The sequence below is a fragment of the Schistocerca piceifrons genome, chromosome 1 (assembly GCF_021461385.2).
Source record: "Schistocerca piceifrons isolate TAMUIC-IGC-003096 chromosome 1, iqSchPice1.1, whole genome shotgun sequence".
NCBI lineage: Eukaryota > Metazoa > Arthropoda > Insecta > Orthoptera > Acrididae > Schistocerca > Schistocerca piceifrons.
The window spans coordinates 21,059,213-21,083,813 of NC_060138.1; the positions used below are offsets into that span (position 1 = coordinate 21,059,213).

General features: G+C 39.8%; 1 protein-coding gene across 2 annotated transcripts in view; it reads right to left on the bottom strand.

Annotated features, from left to right (window-relative positions):
- Positions 1 to 24,601, bottom strand: part of LOC124784850 (tight junction protein ZO-1) — a 484,431-nt gene that overhangs the window by 49,486 nt on the left and 410,344 nt on the right. For both annotated transcript variants that reach the window (XM_047254134.1, XM_047254133.1), the window contains 2 exons: positions 12,827 to 13,035; positions 8,924 to 9,264 (listed from right to left, as the gene is read on the bottom strand). In XM_047254134.1, coding sequence (XP_047110090.1) covers positions 8,924 to 9,264; positions 12,827 to 13,035 — 550 coding nt within the window. The remainder of the gene's footprint in view (positions 1 to 8,923; positions 9,265 to 12,826; positions 13,036 to 24,601) is intronic.

The window sequence follows — 24,601 nt, forward strand, 5'->3', positions numbered from 1 at the left end:
CACAGGCATACATTCAGTCAGGTGCTGTAAGGTTTCTTGGGGAATGGCAGCCCATTCTTCATGTAGTGCTGCATTGAGTAGAGGTATTTATGTCGGTTGGTGAGGCCTGGCCCAAAGTCGGCGTTCCAAAATATGCCACAGGTGTTCTATAGGATTCAGGTCAGGCCCTGTGCAGGCCAGTCCATTACAGGGATGTAACCACTCCGCCACAGGCCGTGCATTATGAACAGGTGCTCAATCATGTTGAAAGATGCAAGCACCATCCCCAAATTGCTCTTCAACAGTGGGAAGCAAGAAGGACCTTGAAACATTAATGTAGGCCTGTGCTGTGATAGTGCCACGCAAAACAACAAGGAGTGCAAGCCGCCTCCACGAAAAACATGACCACACCATAATACCACCACCTCTGTATTTTGCTGTTAGCACTACACATGCTGGCAGATGATGTTCACCGGGCATACACTGCACCCACACCCTGCCATTGGATAACCACATTGTGTACCGTGATTCATCACTCCACACAACATTTTTCCACTGTTCAATCATCCAATGTTGATGCTCCTTACACCAAGTGAGGCATCGTTTGGCATTTACCAGTGTGATGTGTGGCTTATGACCATGAAATCCCATTTTTCTCACCACCTGTCTAACTGTCTTAATATTTGCAGTGGATCCTGATGCAGTTTAGATTTCCTGTGTGATGGTCTGTCTGCCTATTAAACATTATGACCCTCTTCAACTGCCGGCAGTCTCTGTCAGTCAACAGATGAGGTTGGCCTGTACACTTTTGTTCTGTATGTGTCCCTTCATGTTTCCACTTCACTATCTCATCAGAAATAGTGGACCTAGGAATGTTTTGGAGTGTGGAAATCTCTCGTATAGACGTATGACACAACTGACACCCAATCACCTGACCATGTCCAAAGTCCGTGAGTTCTGCGGAGTGCCCCATTCCAGTCTCTGCCGATATCTAATGACTACTGAGGTCACTGATTTGGCGTACCTGGCAGTAGGTGGCAGCACAATGCACCCAATACAAAAAACGATATGTTTTTGGGGGTGTCTGGCTACTTTTGATCACATTGTGTATTGTCAGCTATCACACTAAATCTTTCTCAGACATAGACAAAACACCCACACATTCACATGTGCACTATCCCTTCAGGCACTGTGGACCATCTGCGACTGGGATAAGGAAGGGGGATGGGGTAGGAAGGGGGACTGGTATTGGGTTAGAGGTAGAGATGCTGTGCTGCCAATCAGAGTGTGAAATGGCATGGTGGGGACAGGATGGTAGGCTGCTAGGTGCAGCACTGAGGGGAGGGGTGGGGGAAACAGAGAAGGGGAAAGGACTATGGATGTGCACTGAGAGGATAGCAGTCATGTGTGAAGCTCGAGAGGGAGCGGGGAAGGGAATAGGTGCATGTGGGAGCACAGATTAGTGAAGGTCGAAGCCAGAGGGTTACAGGAATAGAAGGTATTCTCATCCCATGCAGGCTTTCATGGCCGGCGTCTTCATCAGTAAAGCGTCTTCATCAGTAAACACTTCCGGGCTCCTCAGCACGCTCCCACTCGTGCAGGTTGGGAAAATTGGTGTTGGTGGAAAGAATCCAGATGGCACAGGCTGTGCAGCAGATGTTGAAGTGAAGCACATCATGTTGGGCAGCATACTTGGTAAGTGAGTGGTCCAACTGTCTCTCGGTCACAGTCCAGTGCTGGCGTTTGTGTGGGCAGATGGCCTGCTAGTAATCCACATAGGATGCAACACAACCGTTGCAGCTAAGTTGGTACACAGTATGGCTCTTATCACAGGTGGGCCTATCTTTGAGGGAGTAGGAGATCCCTGTGTCATGACTGAAGCAGGTGGCAATGGAAGGATGTATAGGACAGATCTTCAATCTAGGTCTGTTACTGGGATATAAGCGATTAAGCGATGAGAGGAAAGGTTTGGGGTCAGGGGTGGGACAGGGATGAATGAGGATACTGTGTTCATGGACACAACCACTTACAGGCTGTCCATCTGCAAAAATGACCAAGAGGGAACCGCCCCAGTGTGATGGTACAGTTAAATTCAAATTGCACTGTCTAAAAGTTTTTTATTTATTAAACAATATCGGGTGAAAATCTACTGAGTAAAATGATTGATCTTATACAAAAGGTTAGTGTTGAGGAAACGTCTATAACTGTGTCAAAATCTAAAAGTGTAGTGTCTGTCATAAATGTTTTTTGGAAGGAGAGAGTATGTTGTGAAAAATTAATAATTTCGTGAAAAATAAAATATAGAAATGAATGTAAGTTATAAATGTACTGACTCAACATTCGAAAGGTATTAGAACATGTAGTTCATTTAAACAAAATGAAATCATAAAGGTAGGGAATCCACTATCGGTTTTCAACCAACAGTCTTTTGGATGATGCAGGTGCAAGCACTCCGAGAGAGGAAAAGAATGGGAAACCAGAGGCAGTTGCAGTCAAGCCATGGCAGTACACGTGTCATGGCATGCCTGGGGATGTGAGCCTTCAGCAATGACAATTTTATGTGAAAGTGCTCAATATTTGGTGTTGCAGTGGTTCATAGCTCCTGAAGTTGTCTCCAGTTTATTTTCTGTTGGAAAGCAAGAATATCTGACTGGTTTTATATGATGGTATATGGAGATGATGCCACAGCAAGTTAACATGACTGCTGTAAGCGTGTGGTAGTTATAAATTAATTCCATCATCGCAGACGTGAAGAGTCTATTCAAATTTTTAAACAGCAAGCACCAACTTCAACACTGATACAACTGCAATGAAGGCAAGACATTTTTGCATTAACAGTCTTTAGCAGTGTATCAGAATTTTACAGTCAAGCTGATTGTTTGCCAAAGTTCTAATATAGTCATGTTAAAAGTATTTGTCAGAATCATTGTCTCAATGTCCTATACCAATCCAAAGTTCCCTGCCAATTTGTTAAATGTAAATTTTGTGTCATCCTGTATGGTCAAAAGATCTTAGTCAATTAATTTTGATGTTATGGCAATCATGCAGTGTCATATAAAAGGAACTTCCAAGAATAATTGTTTACTTTCAATCTGAAGAAACAATAAGTGTGGTTGCTATGATATGTCATTGTAAAATTTAAGTTAATGAGATTTCTTACTTTAAATTTGCTTTATCAGAATATTAGCTTAACATAATTATTCAAAGTAAAGGCGGCAGCCATTAAGCCGTGTAGGAATAACTCAGCCCTCCTCCATCTTGTTTCCAAATAAAATTGTTGCCAGAAAAGTCATTAAAGTGTATTTACTTTTGGCACACTAAAAGAAATATAAACTGAAATAAAGTATTGAAATTGCTTCTTCTGAGCTGGAGACCAAAACAATCTTTGTAGCGATAGTTTACTTTCAGTGGATCTGTCGTAAGGTAAGGTTAAATAGCTGCACGCTGTTTACTACAGGGGTGATATAAAACCAAATCTAGGTAGGCCATATAAAGTATTATGTGTGTAACAACTTGCACAGCATACCAATCCTGCCGCACGGGATTAGCCGAGTGGTCTAAGGCACTGCAGTCACGACCTGTGCGGATGGTCCTGGCGGAGGTTCGAGTCCTCCCTCGGGCACGTGTGTGTGTGTGTGTGTGTGTGTGTGTGTGTTTGTCCTTAGAATAATTTAGGTTAAGTAGTGTGTAAGCTTAGCGACTGATGACCTTAGCAGTTAAGTCCCATAAGATTTCACGCACATCTGATACCAATCCTGAAAATCGAATCCCACTATACACACCTCGATTTGAAAAGAAGTTTAAAACATAAGTAGGTGCCTTGCTAATAATAGTATTCTGTTATCTATTAGGCAAGATGTGTAAAAATTTGTGTCAGAGATTGTTATTAATGTTAGGAAAAACACTGAAATGTTGAGCAGTTGTAATGAAAACGCCCTACTGGGCTAACAAAGGCTGTATTTCTCTGAGAAGCAATACACAGTCAATGGGGGACAGATGCAGGTTCTTCTTTTTTGTAAGGCAGTCCTGGCAGGGAGCAGTGCATGTGGAGGGTGCCATAAACCTGACTGCTAAATGGAATCACTTTGCGTAGTGCGACCAACATTACAAAATGATACAGAAATTATTCTGCACATTATTACTTCCATATTAAGCAATATTAGTGAGTCATACAGCTAATTATTGTCATGTTTGTGGTTAAAAAACATTCCTTTCCCTGCCACATAACATTAAAATCAGTTCAATTACATGTGATTCGGACATTTAAAATACAAAGGCGAATTGATGAAACGTGGAATCATCACCACCCAGCTCAACTTCCACAGCTGCTTCAGAAACTGTGCCATCTGGATTCATTACAGCAACATCAGCTTTTCTGAATATCATAGGTGGGAACTCTCCCTGCAATGCAACCTCCGTTGCCACAACCCCCGGCATCAGTCTTCATTATCCTCTTTACTCCAACCCACTGCCTTTATCCCCTTCGTTGCTGGCCTAGTCCCACTCCAGTCTCATGTGTGTCTTCTATTTTGCCGATGCATCACATCCTTGCATCATACTCCTACAGGCAGTACTACCATCCTGACCCACCACTAACCCATTATCACTCCCCTTCCCTGCCTCTCACCTCGTCTCTAACCCTAACTACCCATCCTAGTTGAAATCGTTGCTAGTTGCAGTCAGGCCTTAACACTCAAAGACAGCAGTGGTCCTGTGTGTGTGTGTGTGTGTGTGTGTGTGTGTGTGTGTGTGTGTGTTTTGTCTACGACTGTTGAAGGACTTGGTGTGACAGCTGATAATATCCTGCAGTCTTTTCTCACTGTGTCTGTCTGCCACTCATTGCCTCCTCTATGTGGTGAGTAGTGATTAATCCATTTCATTATTGCTGTAAGGGGATGTCCTGCAGTTTTTATGAATTGCTGGCTGGTGTTAGTTCATAAAATACAGCTAGTTATTAAAGTCCAAAACCCACTCAGCCTGGAGAACTAGATTATACAAATATCTGCAGACTCATGGAAGAAAATGATTTGCTAGGTCATCGGTACTTTGCTCTTTGCTAGGTCACATTTTTTTTTTTTAAGTTTCAGGGTAATGTTAATTTTGTGATACAAAGACAAAATTGAAAAGTTACTCCTATAACTATGAAGTCTCTTGCAACAAATTTATTGAATTATATGTTCTCAGTGCACATGTAGAAAGGAAAAAAAACTGGTTGGGACATTCATTGAGAAGGGAGTGCTTGTTAGCAGATGATTTGGAAGGATTGGTTTGTGGGAGAAGACTGAGAGGAAGAAGGAGATACAAGATGATAGACGACGTAAAGGGAAGACGAAATTATGCATACCTGAAGAGGATGGCAGAAGACTGGACAGCCTGGAGACTACCATGTGAAAACTTGCCTTTCGGCAGAATACTAATGATGATGATGAGTGCACATGTGCCACTAATTCACTACAAAACTATAAGCTTTTAACAATAACCACCATTTTCTTATCAAAAACACAGCTAACAGTCAGACAATAACCAAATGAAACAGATGTGACAGATGAGTGTCCACTATGGTTAGTGATTACATTGTCACTAATGACGTAGTATCATTTGCCCAGTCTTTGTTTCTATCATATGTATAATATTAGATATAATTCATTAGGCAGCTGACTGGATTGGTAAAGGCAGCTATCATGCACACAGAGTGCAAGCACAACTTATCACTTGCAGCATATTACCCCGTGTTGACTGCAGTACTCTGATTTGGATTTGAGAGGGAAGTCTAAACCACGGGCTCACACAGTCCTGACAAAATCTCAGATTCAAGGTTTTTTTTTTTTTTTTTTTTTTTTTTTTTTTTTTTTTTTTTTTTTTTTTTTTTTTAGTTTAGAGGAAGCTCTCCTTAGGGCCAATGATGAAATGTCTATCAAAGTCAAAGGTAGATCACCTAGATTGCTCTCAGTGGAGAACATTTGGCCTTGCAGGTCAGAAATGGAAATGTTAAGGTGTTATTAGTAAACTACACGAGCTCCCATGTTAAAGCCCTAGATTTAGTCTCCTCTATTAAAGGTAATTATGTAATATAGTATTAAGAGAAGGAACTTTAACTTACCTGCTGTAGAATGAGACAGTCATGCAGTTTACAGAGGTGCTAGAAAAAGAATTTGTGTGAGACTGTTCTGAAAGTCTTGTCTGAAAATTACCTCACACAGATAGTTAATGAACTGACAACAATATCTCAGGCCCCCTCATAATGAACCATGTCTAATTTCTGGCTACCAATACTTAGACACACACCACCCCCAACTCTGCAGCAGGAAAATGCACTTGTACAGCAGTACAAAAACTACAGAAAAATCCTAACCTCCTTGATCACACAGACATTCTGAGCAAAGGTAGGCTTTGCTTTCATCGGCCAGTCTTAGAAATGCAAGAATGTTAGTTGGAAACAGCTTCAACATAACATTGATGACCGCTGGAGATCAACATGGCAGATTAATGTGACACTGGAACGACTTAATGTGTTACGCTTACAGACCGGTCCACCTAGCTATGAATTGCCACACAAGATCTGGTTAGTTCTTAACTGAACAAGAACCAACAATGGAATGTGTGTTGACTCTTTACACACACGGATGAAAATAATCTCACCAAGTTGTGAGTGTGGCACTGAAAAGCAGACTGTTCACTCTGTACTTTGAGAATTTCCTTCGAGTGTTTTCCCCGTGACCTAACACAGTTCATAGTCATGAGGAAGGAGTCGATAGTCTGTATTTGTGACCTGGATATTAATTTGTAGTCTGAGCTAATTGTAATATTATTTTTTGTGATGTAGCCACATGCTAAATGAATAAAATTTCTTTGTAAATTCCCGAATAAAGTGCATCAGTGTTTAAGGAAAGTGTTTTTCTTAGGTATGGCACGCTTTTTTTTTTGTCAATTAGATGTTACAGATGCAATTGACACTTCAGTTCAGTTCATAATTTTAAGAAATAGAACAAATGTTTTATTTTAATTGTCCTATAATATTTCAATAATACCCTAAACATACACTATTTACGAGAATGTTGTGCAACATTGAGAAACAATCAGCACTACGTGCAGCTGCTGTGTCATCAGTACATTTACACTGGAAGACTTAGTGTAACCTCTAAGGATATATGGTGCTCATCTCTGGATCTTCTATAATAATCCCATCCATGTTTGTCTATCGAGCTCTTTACTAGGTGTCTCTCCTACGAATCCTCAGGCTCATTTTCCCTGGTGTTTCAGCAGTGCTGCTGTTGCTGACGTACTGGTTATTCATCGTGTTTTACTGTTGTCCCTGTTAATACAGATCGACAAACCAAATATCACACTAATGGCATTGCAAATATCTGCTGAAATACCATAGAAAATTAGTCTGACAGCTCTTGGGAGAGACATCCCATATACCTCAGCTATATGGTGAGTTATTACTTTTACTCCTCTAATTACAAAATAAACAGTGCTTGACAGAAAAACAGTGATAAAAAAGCTATAATATGCAAAGAAATTTAGCACAAGGACATAAATATAGACTACCTACTGGAAGAAACTAGCATACAATACCAGTACACCAAATGAACCAATCGTGTACAAAAACAACAACTGGAGTGGGGCTGAGAAGCAGGGAGCTGATGAGTCTCAACCAATCAGGTAATTTTAAATAATTTATACATCTAAAAACAAAGATGATGTGACTTGCCAAATGAAAGCGCTGGCACATCGATAGACACACAAACAAACACAAACATACACACAAAATTCTAGCTTTCGCAACCAATGGTTGCTTCATCAGGAAAGAGGGAAGGAGAGGGAAAGACGAAAGGATGTGGGTTTTAAGGGAGAGGGTAAGGAGTCATTCCAATCCTGGGAGTGGAAAGACTTACCTTAGGGGGAAAAAAGGATGGGTATACACTCGCACACACACACATATACAGACACAAGCAGATGTCTACTTGTGTCTGTATATGTGTGGATACAGACACAAGCAGATGTCTACTTGTGTCTGTATATGTGTGGATGGATATGTGTGTGTGTGCGAGTGTATACCCATCCTTTTTTCCCCCTAAGGTAAGTCTTTCTGCTCCCAGGATTGGAATGACTCCTTACCCTCTCCCTTAAAACCCACATCCTTTCATCTTTCCCTCTCCTTCCCTCTTTCCTGACAAAGCAACCGTTGGTTGCGAAAGCTAGAATTTTGTGTGTATGTTTGTGTTTGTTTGTGTGTCTATCAATGTGCCAGCGCTTTCATTTGGTAAGTCACATCATCTTTGTTTTTAGATATATTTTTCCCACGTGGAATGTTTCCCTCTATTATATTCATATCATAAATAATTTATATGGCAGATATGAGAAATTAGTTGCATGAGGAAAGATTTGCAAGTGATGGAGAGCAGGAAATGTCTTGCCAGAGACTGGACTGTGACATATAAGTGCATGAACTGCATCAAGTTTTCTTACCATGTGGCAACATTTTTTTTTTCTGATTGGGGGGGGGACTCTATTTTTCCACTTTTAAGATAGCCCCAACTTGTAATTCAATGATCGTATCCCATATAATGCGAATTATAAGTGACATTTAAATCTTGTTTTCTTTTTATCTTTACTATTAAGCTACTCTTACAAGGAAAAATATAAATTATTTCCTTAATCTCGAGTTACTCTCCACCCACTGTCTGGATTTTGCCTTTCCTTCACCACATATCAATGTTACATTTTTCTATTTGACCTTTCCCAGTATTAGGAAAAGTTAATTTTCAGAGGCTTGGGGAGATTCAAGAATGGTTTTAAATTTATGCCCCAGACTTGCTACAGCTATTTCTATTGCATCATTTGATAAGAAAATATTAAAATTTTGGTGATAATAAGTTTTATTCTCACTCTGAAAAGAGTAAATAGCTTAAACACTATTAATATGTTGTACAAAAATTACCTCCATTCTGGTGTGGAGTGAAGGTAGCACCATCTAAGCTTCCAGCGGTTGAATATGACTTGGAATGCTGATATGTACTGCTGCTGGCAGTGCCAGATTTCACCACTGGTGGAATGTTTGCATTATCGTCATTCCTCAGGATGCCCACAGGTGATGAGGACAGACCGGCCTCACCGCTCTTGTGAGCCGAGTGCTGGTCATAGTTGCCATCTCCTGCTGTGCGTGTCCAGTGGTTCTGATTGTCAGTAGGAGGAGGGCGGTAGTTTTTAGGTTTGGGAGGTGGCACGGGCTTGTAATTGGCTGATTTTGGAGGGGGCATTGGTTTATTATAATCACTGGGTCTGAAATGGTTAAACAATTTATTGCTACCATACTTGTGGCCAATAGAATTGCAGATAAATCTATATATAGCATAATCTATTTAAATACTGCAGAGAAAGTATCTAAACTTTGGATACTATGCATAAAAACATCAACTGAAAGCACTGTACTACTAAATGATAATTATAGTGGCAGAATACAGTGAATACTACATAAATCATAGATAGAGAAACTGTGTGTGCGTGTGAGTGAGTGAGTGAGTGAGTGAGAGAGAGAGAGAGAGAGAGAGAGAGAGAGAGAGAGAGAAAGAGCATAACTACCTGGTTTCATGAGAATTAGATACTCATTTCGAGGCATAAACATTTTTTTGCAACAAGATACATTTTTCTAGTGCTACTTTCACACTAATTATTAGGAACAGGAAAATTTTGTGAAAAGCAACACAAAATCTGTGATTTTTAGAGGTTCAATGCAAAATTAATGGTTTTTACAGAATTTCATTTTTCCCTGTTTCCCTGTAAAAATGTTGTAAATTTGAAGGATGCAGTTTACTAATATTGCTAGCTGACAGTTATTAAACACTGAAATTGGCTTTTGATTTTTTCTCTTAAAGGCTGAGTATTGTGCATAACCTTAAAATGACAGCACAGAAAGAACTATGGCTCTAGATGTGACATCAAACAGAATACCCTACCTCCAACAATCTCTATATCAGTAACAATTTGTCACCGACATAACATTTCCAGACACTTTTGCACAACCCAATGAAAATAAAAGTGCGTTTTTGAGATATCTTTAATGTGGTGCATCAATTAAACTACATAATTTCTAGTATGGAAGCATATATATGAAAAATACAGCACTTTCATAATGCTAACACAACATGGCATCTGATCACTTTTCAACCTAACCTAGGCTGGGTCTATGCAACAGATCTTGCTGCAACCTCAAACATCATTTAAAATATAAAAAAGATAATACTGAATAAATACTGGAATAAACATTCTCAGTTTTACCACCAGAAACATGTCTGTATGACATCACGTGCCCTGTTCTCTGATTGGATGACAGAGGGCACTGTCCCAATTTTGATGTTTTTGTATATATACTTATGCGCTACAAAAATATGCATTTTAATTGGTGCACCACATTAATGAGCTCGCCAAACCCCATCAATTTCGTAAATATGTTGTGCAAAAACATTTACAAATCTGACATCACTGGATAAAATCGTTACCTGTATTTCAACAGAAAAATGAAGATTGCTCCATTATTGTGGTAAAATTAAGTTTTGTTTGTTAAAGCGGTAACATGTTGAGAAATATAATGTGACAAATACTTCAGACTGAGATGAAATATTATGGCCACAAACCCGTGTATTAAGTCTGTTCATAGCTCCAGGTTCTTACTTTGACTGTGGAGTGGTGAACTCTATTAAAACTGACATGGGAAGGAGTCAGTTATGTGTAACTAGAATGACAAATTTCAGATGTGTATGATATTCTGAATCTCTTTATAACTTAGTGGAAAAGCAACTTTCCAAATCAGCAGGACATGCGAATATTGTCAAATGTCTGGTATTGTGCTGCAGGCAGTTCATCTTCCACATCAAATTGCAGCCTCTGGGAGCTTGTTCTTACACTACGGAGAAGTGAAGTGTTGATGGATTGGTGGCATAATATCTCAGAAAAGAACTTTGATGATATAACAATGCTTTCTGTTGAAATTTATTTTTTCTTTAACAGATTAGATTCAATGGGTTTAATACAAATTACTCTTTTAATAACATAAATAAATGTGATCTGTGTTGTCAAAAAATTATAATTAAATTGTTGGGTATATTTTTCATTTTCATATAACACAGGAAAACAAAGAAAAGGACAAAAATAAGTAATATATGGTTCGTAATTAAAAAATATGCTGTCAGAAACTAAAACAAAAATCAGCAAAAAATTACTACAAAATTGGAAGAAAACACACAGGGGGTAGAGAGGTGCGCACATGGGGGAGAGGATGGGGGATGGGGAGGGTGAAAATGGTCATAAAAACAATTTTTTTCTGACCCCTACTTACTATCAGTCTTCAACATTGTGCTAAATGAATAACTTTCAACTTCAAAAATGGTTCAAATGGCTCTGAGCACTATGGAATGTAACAGCTGAGGTCATCAGTCCCCTAGAACGTAGAACTACTTAAACCTAACTAACCTAATGACATCACACACATCCATGCCCGAGGCTGGATTCGAACCCGTGACCGTAGCGGTCGCTCTGTTCCAGAATGAAGCGCCTAGAACCGCTCGGCCACCACGGCCAGCTTTCAACTTCAAATCACACAGGAATATAATGAGCCTCTACTATTTACAACTTCCACAGACATGGCACGATAAATTATTTCACAGTCAACACTGATTCCAGTGAGGCTTTTCTGGAAAATATTGTAGAAGAATCCCCAAGATGTGCCGAGCTCTGCATATGCGGTGCTTGGCATTTACCATTAAACACAAAAGTCATTAAATAGTGTTCATAATGGCTCACATGCTGTGATGATTCATAATTTCTTCTGTTAATACTAATAGCAGTGACTGTGACAAAATTACGTACTTTACTTATATGTAATCACTGGTCTACGATTTTATAGCCGCAAATGGCACACTAACAGGGGAAAACGAAACATGTATTGGCAAATTTGTGATGTTCTTTTTCCTCCTGTAAGAACACTGTCCCTAAAGACACACAATAATAGAACACAGTGAACCATACATCAAATTGAACTCAAATATTGATTACAAGGGGCTCACACTCACTTCAGTATGAACTGTTCTAGCTGAATGTGCCCCACGGCAGCTTTCTGCACCACTATCTATTTGTCTTCACGACAAGATGGAGCTCTAACGGTGATGTTCAGTTATAAAATTGCCACTACAGCTATACTGAAATGTTACTGTTGAATTTTTATATTAAACTTATCACCACGTTAGCTTGGATTATTGACTTCCTGGTACAAAATCAAAACACAGTACTGGAGCTGACTGTAGTTTCTACAATTTATGTCATTAAATGAAGCTGACAGAAAAACTATAGGGATAGGGAGCTAAATACAAGTGATAAAAATATATTTGTACTCAATAATGGCAGTTAGCAGCAAGATGTTATGTGCACACACTTAAAATATATACCACAGTTCATTTGTGCAATCTAATGGCTAATCCCAGTTATTACAATGTGCTGCTGACACAGAATTAGACAAATGGTAAATAGATGAAGAAATTTAATAGACTAATGACAGCTCAGCATAAACGACAAATGAAAAAGTTATTTCAGGAACACTAACACAATATTTTGCTGCGGAGACTAAGCTCAGACTAAAGTGTTTTGGCTAGATATAAATATACGAGAGGCTTTGTGGAGTGGAAGAGTTGCATGATTTGTTCTGTATGAAAAATGTTCCAAGAATTCTGATGAATAACTGGAAATAAAAGACAGTAAAAACATCAAATGAAATGATTATAAAAAAAAAAATTCCAAATAATGTTTCAAAGAAAAATTACAAAAATTGTATAGCAAAGTTTTAAATACTTACCTGTATTTACTGTAGTCAGGTGGTTTATTTGGCTTTGGTTCTGTGTTGCTAACTTTAATCGGTTGAGCTGTCGACCTCGTGAATCTATATGGATCATGATTCCTCGGCGACAGAGGGCCACCATTTGTACTACATTTCAGGTCATCGTGTGCATTAGGACCCAGACGATTACTGTAGGAGTCGTACGAGGACACACTGTCGTAGCTGCTCTGTATGAATAAAATAGTAAAAATTGTTTATAATTTTAAAAATTTAAAATTCTGACAAAACAATTTTGAAACAACTACTTTGAAGCCAAATATAAGATTGAAATACATTTCTTGAAATAATCAAATTATGGCTGTGCATGGTGATATTGGAGCTGCTAGCAAATGTGTACTGAAAGTTTTCTTAACATGTCAAAATTTTATTATTACTGACCATTATATAGGAGGAAGAAAACCAATGAAGCAAACAACTGGAGATACAACGTCTGACAGTTGCAATGCCACAGTTAGTTCCTTTAGTTTACGGTACATGTGCTCATTTTTTTAAATTTAAGAAAGTGTTCATCTTTTGTAGACTGCAGTGTTTCCATTGGATAAAAATGTGTATTTACCAGGGCTGCAGGTAATGTAATTTCTATGAAACTGGAGCTGTGACCACCATTTGTCTGTTTCACAAACTGTGGCAGTAGCATCTTGCGATTAATAACTGCATCCCTGTAACTACTATAATTACGTTTGTGGCGAGTAATGATATTACGTGAAATAATAACATCTGACAACACTTTACTGTAATGATATACTTTATTCACTTTATGATCAGAAAATGTAACAATACAGAACAAAAGTAGACATCAAGTTAGTTCAAAGATCATCATAAAGAGAGAGCACACGGATCGACGTATTGAACTGATACATGTTGTTAGCGACATACACTCTCTTTATTGTACTTTATCCACAGCTAAAAAGTGTATCAGATTTTTTACAAACTGATTCAGAAACTAAGTGCTCTGTACAACTTAATTTTTAATAAAATTAGCATTAGCAAATGTTTATTCCTGTCTAGTGTCAGAAAAGGTAATTTTTATGTATTGTTACTATAGATTTGATTTTATCAACTCTTGTTGTGTGCAATTTTTTATGTATTATAAATTTAGAATGTAAGCTCATTTAGTTCAATTAGAATGTGGACTCGGAATGACAGTCATTTTCAGGTGTGAAATGTGATGGATTCAATATGTGTACAGTAGAAAGGTACCTTGCTTATCTGTTAAGACACTGCAAACTACAAAGAGAAGATTTTTGGGGAAACTACCCTTAAAGCAGGACCTCAAGTACTAGTCCCTCTGACAGGTACTGCTGCGTCTCCATACAAAGGTAGGTGGGTCATTAGCAATAGTGCTCTGATCTGTAAATACAGTGTCTGGAGGGTGTTCCAAGTAGGGAACCCAGGCCCTTTACCGATAGACCAATGTAAAACAACTCTGCCTGTAAATGTTCAACATCCTGTACCAAGTTAAAGAAAATATAGAACTGGGGGACTATGGAAGTAGTCAGCAGTCAGGACACAAAGTGAGTAACTGTGTCTCCCATAGATGTGGCAGCATGGGACAGGATGGGATGCACAGATCAGTATGCCTTCGACATGCTAAAGTGAGCTCAAGTTTGCAGCCTGTACCCTGTTCCCTCATGGTGACTGGCATGTGAGGCAGGAAACACTGGGCGTGCTCCTCCTGTTCCCATGAAGCAGCAGTCCTCCTAGAATTGACTGTGAACATACAGTTCTGAGATGAGTGGGGATTTGGATAAGAGTTTCTGACTACTTTAGAACAACCGAGGCCGTGACTTTCTAGATGTGCCACAGATCTGAAAGATGCAAGCCCCCAGAAAGTACTGAGGGCCAACAGAAATATTCAGACAAAACTGACTCCAAGAGTATCTAGATTCCTCCATTGTAACTTAACAGTCGGAGTAGATTTCAGCCGTCCTACAACAGATTGGACAAACTATAATTTTGTGAGTGATGGTAGAGACAAAACTTCATATTAAACCATTCTACATACTACATTCTACATACATAAGGCAAATTCACTTATAACACACAGTTTTAAGCCCAAAAATGATGGAAACATACTTTATTCTTTGAGACTAGAATCAATTACCACAATAAAATTATTGTCACAGTTATTACTGAGGTATAATGAGCTACAGAAATACGGAAAAGAGGTGGCCATACATTACGCAAATTGAGAAGATGCGGACTTCCTTGAGTTGTGACATGTCAAAATATGTGGTGGAACGATACTGCCTTAACTTATTTAGACATCAATTGTACATTGAGTGTTACTTAAAACTTAGTTGTTGTGTACTTGTGGTTATGTTTTATAAATGGCTGTGCAAACATGTTGTAGATAAAAGGTGAATAAAGAGATCCTGTGAGCTGTTGGGGGTCTCGAACCGTGCAGCCACTTGAGTGGCAAAGATAATATGTCGTGTCACACCTTGCGCCCGAGAAGATATATGGCAGAAAGCGCTTACAATAAAGTAATTTTTAAAAATACTGGTAGCACCATTCATTTGTTTATTTTAATGTCTCTCAAAAATTTTCACACAGTTCTAATGAGCAATATTGTTTTGATTAGAGTATAGGAAAGTTATCTGATGAGGCGAATCTTTCAGTCTGGGCACAGTGAGGTTGATGTTATGAGGTCAGGTAAGTCAATGTGAAAGCTTTGCTACCTTTGAATGTTGTAGTTCAAAACAGAATTTGGTTCTGCTAATTTCTGGAGAGATTAGTAGAGGTTCCTATGGATATTCAAGATATTATTCAACTACAATTTGAAGTTGAAAGATCTTGGGCAGTACGAGAGTAACTGAGGGACGGAAATAAATGGTTGAATCCTTGAGGGATTAGTAGCCGATGACTGTATGTTAACGAATCACTTTTTGTTAAATGATGTTTGAGGATTATTAATTGGAACTGGCATAAGTTCCAATTTGGTTCCCACCTATGGTACTAGTGGGACTGCACAGAACCACCAGAATGGATTCTGTGCGTGTGTGGAATCAGTTGTCAAGTTGCAATGAGTGAAATGGGATAACCAACCAGTATGCACATGATGTCCAAAGCATCACATATTAGGTATTTTGAGACTTTTAAAAAGCTTTTCATTCAGTCTAATACTGATATCTACTAAACGAAATACGTGTGTACGAGACGTCTACACATGCTTATGACTGTACAAAAGACTTTTTATTACAATGAACTCAGAATGTTATTACACATAAATAGCCATCCACAGACACAGAAATAATTTTGACTGTGCACTAGTAAAGGATGACAGTGCCATTACTGTTCATGACACACTGCCGGGGGGAGGGAGGGGGGAGGGGGGGGGGGGGGGAGGGAGTGAAGGATAAGAAAAAAGATGTGAAGCACCCAGAAGGTGAGGAAGAAACAAAGTGATACTTCAGGTTGAGACAGTATATGAAGTTATTTTATCGATTACAGAATCGAGTGAAAATTTAAAAAGAACTTGACAGCATGAGTGCTCTAATCTGTACGATGTTGCACTCCCTCTAGCCTGCAGGCATGCACTGTATCCTCTCATAAGGTAAGGTGGCCCACAAATTGTGTAACTTAGCCTTGACATCCTAGATACTGGCACTGTTAGAAGATGGCTACCAATGGCAGTTATAAAGCGAATGCTGAGGAACTTGAATGGTCTGACAAATGGGCAAAATTGAAATGGCACATCTCTATGATGCTTCGTTCATATAAAATCAAATACATTATTAACACAATGCCACCGGAGCTGACGAGTGAATGAAAGGCAGCATACGAACAATGGCAAAAGCACGATATGAAAGCAGCAAGTGTCATAGCAAGTGTGCTACGCAAACCAGCTGCTGAACTTGTGTTGATGTACAAAAAAGAAATATCAAACAAATGACATGCACCATTTGAAAATACTGCCACATATATTAATTACAAACTTCTTTTAGGTCAAACATTATGAAGCAGATGGTAGTAGCACTTAAGGTATGTGGCTAAGCTGAAAGAGTTACATGTACATGTAAGTGATGAATTAACAAAAATATAAATAGAATACATTATCTGAAAGAATATTAAATGATCGAATCTTATCTATGCTGGGAAAGCGATACATAATTTTTAAGATCTCTGGGTCACAATACCACTGGAAAATCAGAGTTTGAATTTAATCATTGAAAAACTTTGTGCAACTAAATTGTATCAACAAAATATAATGGAATCACCTACATCTGCCATCTCAAATGCATAACAAGGGGAACAAAATAAAAATCAAAAGATGTCAAAAGAATGAGGAAAATAAAAATTTTGATGTAATAAACACTAACTACTAGGACAATCGGTGGCGGAGTATCCGTGGAACACACGAGAAGACATTAATGCTTTGTGAGAGAGAAGGCAAGTGGAAATGCAGTGTTTACATCACATTTCATAGGTGAGTCTACTGGAAACTACAGTGGTGTAAATATATGGTGACGTGGCAGTGGTGCTGCAAAGCAAATTACTCCAAAAAAAATAGCACTTTCATTCTACACAGTGAATTTGATGTTGCTGGAGTGATTTCATTAGGTACTTGTGCATTTGGTCAAGAAACAGTTAAGATCGAAATTATAGGATGTGATGAATGGTTGAATTCCAGAATTCCAGAATGGAACTGATGCAACTGCTCAGCCAAAGCAGCTGCATGTAACAGCTACAATAAAACGTTTTGACTACAAATGTGCTGTGATTACTGAAAAACCAGTGGTCACATTGTCATGAATGGTTATGTGGAAACTGGGCTGTTAATATTGAACATGGGAGCTGTCAGTCAAGAAAAGAGAAATCAGTTGAACTTAGTGACGCCCTCCGAAATATTGCCAAGTGTACCACAAAAGATTTGGCCATCAAAATAAAAAACATGTGAAGAACATCTTGAAGAAGATTGCAAAGATGAATTTTTTGCTGGATGTGCATTAGAAAAGATGCATAGAATATCATTCACACAACAAGCAAACTACTCTGATATAGAACCCAGCGATTCTGCAATACTTCGGCATTCATTCATAGAATGTTCAGCTAACATCCATGTATTGTGTCCCTTTAGTGATTCCATTTCTTCATTAATAGCGTGAATCCATTTTTCTTTCTCATTTGACTGCAATACTTCATAAAAACAGTTTGGATCTTTATGTCAAACAGTACCAACTTTTCTTAGCATCAAGAAAATGGTGAATTCTTGATGCTAAGAAAAGTTGGTACTGATTGACATAAAGATCCAAACTGTTTTTATGAAATATTGCAGTCAAATGAGAAAGGAAAATGGATGCAAGTTATTAATGAAGAAATGGAATCACTTAAGAGACACAGTACATGGATGTTAGCTGAACATCCTATGAATGCCGAAGTATTGCAGAATCGCTGGGTTGTATATCAGAAAGTTGAAACTGATGGAAGTAATGAAGATCATGGGTTTTCAAAACAGTGCTGCAAATTGTTGTCTGGTCTACCTAAAACAATAAAAATAGACTTTATGTAGTAATTTATCTTTATGATGGCTTAATTGTTGGCACTCACTCGGAAGAAACTACTGCTCTTCTAAACACTTTACAATGTAAATACGATATAAAAACAGGAACCCTCAATACTTTTCTCAGCAAAAAATATAGTAAATGAAGAGGGAGCAATTATGATAAGAAGAGGACAATTTAAGAATTTACAGTGATGGTGATTTTGCTGGTGAGAAGCAGTCAAGGCACTCAACAACTGGCATTATGATGATGTCCTATGTTGGAACAAATTGATGGAAAGAAACAGTTGGCTGATCTTGTGACAAAGTCATTTGAATGAGTTTGGATTGATTTACTATGTGTAAAAAGTGAAACAGTAACTATTTGTTTGTTTATTTGCTTGATTTTGTTTTCCCTTTTGGAGGAAATGTTGTAATAAAAAGAAAAATGTAAACTGTTAGTCAATAGTATTTTTTGAAATGCCATTTCGCTTTGTAGGAACTCTTTGGAATAAGTTTTGTTACTGAATAGTTCATGACCTGTGAATAATAGTTCCTTAATGAAACTGTATTGGTCGAACTCAATAATTTCTGCAACAGTTTTTTATACTTTGGTCTATCTACTATCTACTTCTGGCACCCACCTCCTTTTCCTTTACATCATTAATACCATAGCTTAATTTTTTTGAGACTGCACCACCTTCAAGCATCTAAAAATGCCTCTCTTCTGTGATCTTCTACATCTACTTCTACATCTACATCCATACTCCACAAGCCACCTGGCAGTGTGTGTTGGAGGGTACCTTGAGTACCTCTATCGGTTCTCCCTTCTATTCCAGTCTCATATTGTTTGTGGAAAGAAAGATTGTCAGTATGCCTCTGTGTGGGCTCTAATCTCTCTGATTTTATCCTCATGGTCTCTTCGCGAGATATACGTAGGAGGAAGCAATATACTGTTTGACTCCTCAGTGAAGGTATGTTCCTGAAACTTCAACAAAAGCCTGTACCGAGCTACTGAGCGTCTCTCCTGCAGAGGCTTCCACTGGAGTTCATCTATCATCTACGTAACGCTTTCGCGATTACTAAATGATCCTGTAACGAAGTGCGCTGCTCTCCGTTGGATCTTCTCTATCTCTTCTATGAACACAATCTGGTATGGATCCCACACTGGTGTGTGTGTGTGTGTGCGTGTGTGTGTGTGTGTGTGTGTGTGTGTGGTTTGAGGTTTTCGGGCGCTAAACTGGTGAGCAGTATTCAAGCAGTGGGCGAACAAATGTACTGTAACCTACTTCCTTTGTTTTCGGATTGCATTTCCTTAGGATTCTTCCAATGAATCTCAGTATGGCATCTGCTGTACCGACGATCAACTTTATATGATCATTCCATTTTAAATCACTACTAATGCCTACTCCCAGATAATTTATGGAATTAACTGCTTCCAGTTGCTGACCTGCTATATTGTAGCTAAATGATAAGGGATCTTTATTTATATGTATTCGCAGCACATTACACTTGTCTACATGGAGATTCAATTGCCATTCCCTGCACCATGCGTCAATTCGCTGCAGATCCTCTTGCATTTCAGTACAATTTTCCATTGTTACAACCTCTCGATATACCACAGCATCATCTGCAAAAAGCCTCCGTGAACTTACGCTGTTATCCACAAGGTCATTTATGTATATTGTGAATAGCAACAGTCCTATGACACTCCCCTCCGGCACATCTGAAATCACTCTTACTTCGGAAGACTTCTCTCCATTGAGAATGACATGCTGCGTTCTGTTATCTAGGAACTCTTCAATCCAATCACACAATTGGTCTGATAGCCCATATGCTCTTACTTTGTTCATTAAACAACTGTAGGGAACTGTATCGACCACCTTGCGGAAGTCAAGAAACAAGGCATCTACCTGGGAACCCGTGTTTATGGCCCTCTGAGTCTTGTGGACGAAAAGCGCGAGCTGGGTTTCACACGATCGTCTTTTTCGAAATCCATGCTGATCCCTACAGAGTGGATTTCTAGTCTCCAGAAAAGTCATTATACTGGAAAATAATACGTGTTCCAAAATTCTACAACTGATCGACGTTAGAGATATAGGTCTATAGTTCTGCACATCTGTTCGACGTCCCTTCTTGAAAACGGGGATGACCTGTGCCCTTTTCCAATCCTTTGGAATGCTACGCTCTTCTAGAGACCTACGGTACACCGCTGCAAGAAGGGGGGCAAGTTCCTTAGTGTACTCTGTCTTCTCAAGGCTTTCCTTAACATAAATAATTATAAATAATTATGTGCTCCACTCAGTCTCTTCCCTTAAGAATTTCTTTGTTTTCTTGTCTCTTGAATAAAACCTCAGTTTTGACTGGTTTTTATCTTCGAAGTTAATGTGTCACAGCCAAGTCAAAACCAGTAATGCTCACAGTAGTGAACTTACTTTTTAAGATACACTGGACACATAGCTTGAAACCATTATTTAGTTTTAAATATGGTTCTCGGACAAGATGCTGGATGTCACTGTGCCTAAGAAATATTGTGGAGTTTTCAATATGACATCTGACGTTTCATCCAATAACCATATTTACATCTAACCTGTCAGAAAGCCTCACACAACACTATTTAGTTTATTAATAGCACTGTTAGGCATCTTTTCTCTTCCGTTTACTTCTTTTTCTGTCCATCCAGTTGCTTTTAACATATATATATATATATATATATATATATATATATATAAACAAAGATGATATCAATATAATGGAAGGAAACATTCCACGTGGGAAAAATTATATATAAAAACAAAGATGAGGTGACTTACCGAACAAAAGCGCTGGCAGGTCGATAGACACACAAACAAACACAAACATACACACAAAATTCAAGCTTTCGCAACAAACTGTTGCCTCATCAGGACAGAGGGAAGGAGAGGGAAAGACGAAAGGATGTGGGTTTTAAGGGAGAGGGTAAGGAGTCATTCCAATCCCGGGAGCGGAAAGCCTTACCTTAGGGGGAAAAAAGCACAGGTATACACTTGCACACACACACATATCCATCCACACATACACAGACACAAGCAGGATGTGTGTGTGTGTGTGTGTGTGTGTGTGCGCACGCGCGAGCGAGTGTATACCCGTCCTCCACCTGTCCAATGGCCAACTTCACACGTCCGTCCACATCAAACCCACCAACAAGCAACAGTACCTCCATTATGACAGCTGCCACCCATTCCACATCAAACGGTCCCTTCCCTACAGCCTAGGTCTTCGTGGCAAACGAATCTGCTCCAGTCCGGAATCCCTGAATCATTACACCAACAACCTGAAAACAGCTTTCACATCCCGCAACTACCCTCCCGACCTGGTACAAAAGCAAATAACCAGAGCCACTTCCTCATCCCCTCAAACCCAGAATCCCCCACAGAAGAACCACAAAAGTGCCCCACTTGTGACAGGATACTTTCCAGGACTGGACCAGACTCTGAATGTGGCTCTCCAGCAGGGATACGACTTCCTCAAATCCTGCCCTGAAATGAGATCCATCCTTCATGAAATCCTCCCCACTCCGCCAAGAGTGTCTTTCCGCCGTCCACCTAACCTTCGTAACCTGTTAGTTCATCCCTACGAAATCCCCAAACCACCTTCCCTACCCTCTGGCTCCTATCCTTGTAACCGCCCCCGATGCAAAACCTGTCCCATGCACCCTCCCACCACCACCTACTCCAGTCCTGTAACCCGGAAGGTGTACACGATCAGAGGCAGAGCCACGTGTGAAAGCACCCACGTGATTTACCAACTGACCTGCCTACACTGTGATGCATTCTATGTGGGAATGACCAGCAACAAACTGTCCATTCGCATGAATGGACACAGGCAGACAGTGTTTGTTGGTAATGAGGATCACCCTGTGGCTAAACATGCCTTGGTGCACAGCCAGCACATCTTGGCACAGTGTTACACCGTCCGGGTTATCTGGATACTTCCCACCAACACCAACCTATCCGAACTCCGGAGATGGGAACTTGCCCTTCAGTATATCCTCTCTTCTCGTCATCCGCCAGGCCTCAATCTCCGCTAATTTCAAGTTGCCGCCACTCATACCTCACCTGTCTTTCAACAACTTCTTTGCCTCAACACTTCTATCTCGACTGACATCTCTGCCCAAACTCTTTGTCTTTAAATATGTCTGCTTGTGTCTGTATGTGTGGATGGATATGTGCGTGTGTGCGAGTGTATACCTGTCCTTTTTTCCCCCTAAGGTGGGTCTTTCCGCTCCCGGGATTGGAGTGACTCCTTGCCCTCTCCCTGGAAACCCACTTCCTTTCGTCTTCCCCTCTCCTTCCCTCTTTCCTGATGAGGCAACGGTTTGTTGCGAAAGCTTGAATTTTGTGTGTATGTTTGTGTTTGTTTGTGTGTCTATCGACCTGCCAGCGCTTTTGTTCGGTGGGTCACCTCATCTTTGTTTTTATATATAATTTTTCCCACGTGGAATGTTTCCTTCCATTATATTAAAAACACAGATGATGTGACTTACCGAACGAAGGTGCTGGCAGGTCGATAGACACACAAACAAACATACACACGAAATTCAAGCTTTCGCAACAAACTGTTGCCTCATAGGGAAGGAGGGAAGGAGAGGGAAAGACGAAAGGATGTGGGTTTTGAGGGAGAGGGTGAGGAGTCGTTCCAATCCTGGGAGCGGGGGGACTTGCCTTAGGGGGAGGAAAGGACGGGTATACACTCGCTCGCGCGTGCGCGCGCACACACACACACACACACACACACACACACACACACACACACACACACACACACACACACACACACACACACACACATCCTGCTTGTGCCTGTGTATGTGTGGATGGATATGTGTGTGTGTGCAAGTGTATACCTGTGCTTTTTTCCCCCTAAGGTAAGTCTTTCCGCTCCCGGGATTGGAATGACTCCTTACCCTCTCCCTTAAAACCCACATCCTTTCGTCTTTCCCTCTCCTTCCCTCTGTCCTGATGAGGCAACAGTTTGTTGCGAAAGCTTGAATTTTGTGTGTATGTTTGTGTTTGTTTGTGTGTCTATCGACCTGCCAGCGCTTTTGTTCGGTAAGTCACCTCATCTTTGTTTTTATATATAATATAAACAAAGATGATGTGACTTACCAAATGAAAGCACTGGCAGGTTGATAGACACACAAATAAACACAAACATACACACAAAATTCAAGCTTTCACAACAAACTGTTGCCTCATCAGGAAAGAGGGAAGGAGAGGGAAAGACGAAAGGATGTGGGTTTTAAGGGAGAGGGTAAGGAGTCATTCCAATCCCGGGAGTGGAAAGACTCACCTTAGGGGGAAAAAAGGACGGGTATACACTCGCACACACATATCCATCCACACATATACAGACACAAGCAGACATATTCAAAGGCAAAGAGTTTGGGCAGAGATGTCAGTCGAGGCAGAAGTGCAGAGGGAAAGATGTTGTTGAATGACTTGAAATTAGCAGAGATTGAAGCCTGGTGGATAACGGGAAGAGAGGATATATTGAAGGGCAAGTTCCCATCTCCGGAGTTCGGATAGGTTGGTGTTAGTGGGAAGTATCCAGATAACCTGGACGGTGTAACACTGTGCCAAGATGTGCTGGCCGTGCACCAAGGCATGTTTAGCCACAGGGTGATCCTCATTACCAACAAACACTGTCTGCCTGTGTCCATTCATGCGAATGGACAGTTTGTTGCTGGTCATCCCACATAGAATGCGTCACAGTGTAGGCAGGTCAGTTGGTAAATCACATGGGTGCTTTCACACATGGCTCTGCCTTTGATCGTGTACACCTTCCAGGTTACAGGACCGGAGTAGGTGGTGGTGGGAGGGTGCATGGGACAGGTTTTACACCGGGGGCAGTTACAAGGATAGGAGCCAGAGGGTAGGGAAGGTGGTTTGGGGATTTCATAGGGATTTGCATTTATTTACATTTGGCCAAACAGTACTCATCTGTTTTCAAATAGATTGCAGCACAAAAACATATGTTAAATTGACACTAATGTTCTTAATGTGCTTTCCATTCAAGACAAACTGGCAGCAGTTTTCAGCCAAGTTCATTTGGAAAATATTAGTTTTGTTTCAGTCAATCAGTTGAAAATATTACTCAGTGAAAGATAATGATTACAGCACTTCTGTTAGCTGACTATTTCAGCTAAGTAATTAGGAAAATGAGAATTCCTGGATGACAGTTGGTTTCACATGTTTACTGAAATAAATGAA